This window comes from Pundamilia nyererei, unplaced genomic scaffold, assembly GCF_000239375.1.
Source record: "Pundamilia nyererei isolate P.nyererei 1_Seehausen unplaced genomic scaffold, PunNye1.0 scaffold00798, whole genome shotgun sequence".
Classification (NCBI taxonomy): domain Eukaryota; kingdom Metazoa; phylum Chordata; class Actinopteri; order Cichliformes; family Cichlidae; genus Pundamilia; species Pundamilia nyererei.
Genome location: NW_005188199.1, coordinates 55725 through 57391, shown reverse-complemented (window position 1 = coordinate 57391; position 1667 = coordinate 55725). Strand labels below are relative to the sequence as shown.

The 1667-nt window shown below is 38.9% G+C and overlaps 1 protein-coding gene across 1 annotated transcript; it reads right to left on the bottom strand.

The window, feature by feature from the left end:
- Nucleotides 1–342: 342 nt before the first annotated feature.
- On the bottom strand, nt 343–1351 carry LOC102201899 (sodium channel subunit beta-3-like). Its single transcript, XM_013908015.1, has 2 exons — nt 997–1351; nt 343–575 (listed from the first exon to the last, which is right to left on the bottom strand). Exons 1-2 carry the CDS (start codon nt 1334–1336, stop codon nt 343–345), a joined length of 573 nt encoding a protein of 190 aa, XP_013763469.1. The 5' UTR covers nt 1337–1351.
- Between the last annotated feature and the right edge of the window lie 316 nt (nt 1352–1667).

Here is a 1667-nt window from a genome sequence, read left to right as displayed (position 1 = left end):
TGATGTGTCCATGTGTGTGCAGTACATAAAATGTTTGCAGTGCACCTGCAAGCACAAATATCCATGTGTCATTCCATACATGCAAAGGTGCAAAGTTTCCTACCACTGCTTTGAATGCACAGATTAGCTTCAATAAGCAAGATTTGTTCTCTAGGTGTACATATTTAACTAGTATTAATAATTATAAATGTAGTTATGAGGATATTTTATGATAGATATGTGAGGACAGTGTTTAATCTTTTTAATGGTTACAAATTGTCATCTAATAAACAAACAGTTTGTGATCTTATCATTTTCACTTTAAATTAAATATATTTAAATCCTTATGGCGGTTATTTGTAATCAGCAGAACTGATTCTTCCTCAGTAGGATGTGACGCTGCTTCTTATTTCTCTTAAGGAGCAACACTAACAAACCAACAGCAACAGAAATGACAACAGCAATGACAACAGCAACAGCAGCAACAGCAGCAACAATCAGGATAGTCTGTGCTTCAACCTGTTCAACCTCAGTGTTTCCATCAGCATCTTCTCCTTCCATGATGTGCTTCTCCAACATGTTTTCATGCACTTCACCTGCAGAGCAAAGATTAGCTGTTAGAGAAGAAACCCTCAGATGTGAGCTTTAACGTGTTCAGCAGGTAAAGCTAGCAGGAGAACAGCTTCAGTCAGCTGCAGTTAAGGAGATGTCAAGTTACATAAAATGTGTTTGGCTGTTGACCGAAAGCATCTATGTTAGCAGCATGCTACGACTTTACCCTTGATATACAGTAGTAAGAACTGCTAGCTCAGTGCATGTCATTTTCTGTATTAAAGTTACTCGCAACAGAGTGAGCAGCTCAGCATGTTTTATCTGACATGTGACACTAAACACACATGTGTTTTTGCTGACTAAAGCCCAAAGGTTTTGTGTCACCTGGGCTTGAACTTGCTAAGTGAACATGCTAACTACGACATTATGGACGCACTCTATTTGCTGTTGGCATGACAAACTCACCTGTGACTGTGAGCTCAATGAAGTGACTGATCTCAGTGTGAGCTCTTTTACTTCTCACAGGGTTCCTCACAGCTATGTGACACTCATACATCCCAGTGTCATTAAACGTGACGTTCTTCAGAATCACAGAAACATCTCCATCCTTCATTTCCGGATCCCTCAGCTTCACTCGGCCATGAAAAGATGGATGTTGGTAATTTTCATAGGAGCGTTTGTTCCTGTAGAAGTAGACGTAGCCGTCTGTGTTCAGGTCAGGTCTGCTCCACTTTAGCACTGAGATTCTTTCATCTGTAGTAATCTGACACTGGAGAGTGACGTCTGCTCCGAGCGTCGCCTGCATATTCTGCTGTAGAGCTGAAGAAAAGAACGATCAATTTTCTTATTGCAAAGACATTTTTAATGCATGAAACTGACATTAAAACAGGACATTTAATATTTTTAAACAAACCACAATTGACCAGTTTCACCAATATCATGCGTGAAAACATCTCCTCTCTGTAGCACTCAGCACTGTAACCATATCAGGTTTTCTGTGCATGATTTAAAAAGTTCACTTTATGTTTAAAAAAAAAGAAGAACAAGAGAATGGGAATGAAGAGAATTTAAATCTAGACCATGCTATGTACTGAAAGATTAGATAAAGATAGAATGCTCAAAATGTCCTTAACTTT